At 50.2% G+C, this 1,284-nt stretch overlaps 1 protein-coding gene across 1 annotated transcript in view; it reads right to left on the reverse strand.

Annotated features, from left to right (window-relative positions):
* LOC112343860 (pentatricopeptide repeat-containing protein At2g35030, mitochondrial-like) overlaps positions 1–679 on the reverse strand; it is a 941-nt gene extending 262 nt beyond the window's left edge. Inside the window, exon 1 of the mRNA XM_024667908.1 lies at positions 56–679. Coding sequence (XP_024523676.1) covers positions 56–679 — 624 coding nt within the window. The remainder of the gene's footprint in view (positions 1–55) is intronic.
* Between the last annotated feature and the right edge of the window lie 605 nt (positions 680–1,284).

Here is a 1,284-nt window from a genome sequence, read left to right on the forward strand (position 1 = left end):
GTTCTTGCGAAGGGTCCAATCCATTGTCAACGCTCATTGCCGTGAAGTAGCTTACTGCTTCCTTGACGAGCCCCAGATAGCTACACGCCGTCAAAACGATGGCAAACGCTGCCTTGTCGGGGTCAAAGCCGTGGAGAAACATCGCCCAAAAGAGCTGGATCGCAGAATACGCATGGCCGGTCTGGGCATATGCTGCTAGCATCGTGTTCCAGGAGACAAAATTCCAAGTTGGTATTCTATCAAACGTCTTCTTTGCCTCACAAATATTTGCATCTAAAGCGTATACCACGAGAATTGTGTTCCATGAATAGGAATCCCAGCAGCAACACAAAGAAAACGCTCGTATAGCGTCTTTGAAACGACCTCTCTGGGCATAAACAGCGATTATCGAGTTCCATGAAACAAGATCTCTGTGTGGCATTGCTTCAAACAATTGTTTTCCTTGATCAGCGTCACCTTTTTGCGCGTATGACTTGATCATAATCATGCTGTGCAGAGGCATCCTATCAAACAAACTCTTGGCTTGAATCAAATCCCCATTTTGGGCATAGCAGCAGTGCATCGCCCCCCAGAGGATCGCGTTTTGGTGGACAATCTCCTGGAAGACATCCTCCGTCTCCTCCACGAATCCATTCTCCGTCTCCTCCACGAATCCATTCTCCGCAAACATGACGAGCATCACCGCGCGAGTTATGCTGTTATTCTCGGGCATCGCCCACTCGCCTGCGCTGCGCGAAACCCTGCACGAGGATCGTCCACGCTACCACATTCGTCTCGGGCATCCGATCCAGCACCTCTCTCGCTCGCCCAATCTCTCCGCCGCGAGCAAATCCCCGCAGCAGCGTCGCCCACGTCTTGCAGTTCCTCTCGGGCATCGCATCCGCCCGCAATCGCCCAGCGCCTTGACCATCACAGTGGAGGAAACTACGTCCCACACCGCCATTTGATCGAACGCTGTCTTGGCCTCGCCCAGATGCCCACTCTCGGCATACGCGCTCGCGAGCGCCGTCCACGATGCGATGTTCTTGGCCGGCACTGCATCAAAGATCCTTCTCGATTCCTCCAAATGCCCACACCACGCGTAGACAACCAGCGTTTCCATACATAATATCTATACTGATGACTTATGATTAGTAACCACAAGTCATAAAGGTCAAGTACATAATGAAACTTCAAACAATTAAACACTGAATAGAGGAAATTGCTAAGCCAAAGTCCACCAAGATCATCACATTTATACTATTTACTGACTCCAGCAAAAACAAACATAAACTACTCATCCTC

The sequence above is a fragment of the Selaginella moellendorffii genome, unplaced genomic scaffold (genome assembly GCF_000143415.4).
Source record: "Selaginella moellendorffii unplaced genomic scaffold, v1.0 SELMOscaffold_243, whole genome shotgun sequence".
Taxonomy (NCBI): Eukaryota; Viridiplantae; Streptophyta; class Lycopodiopsida; order Selaginellales; family Selaginellaceae; genus Selaginella; species Selaginella moellendorffii.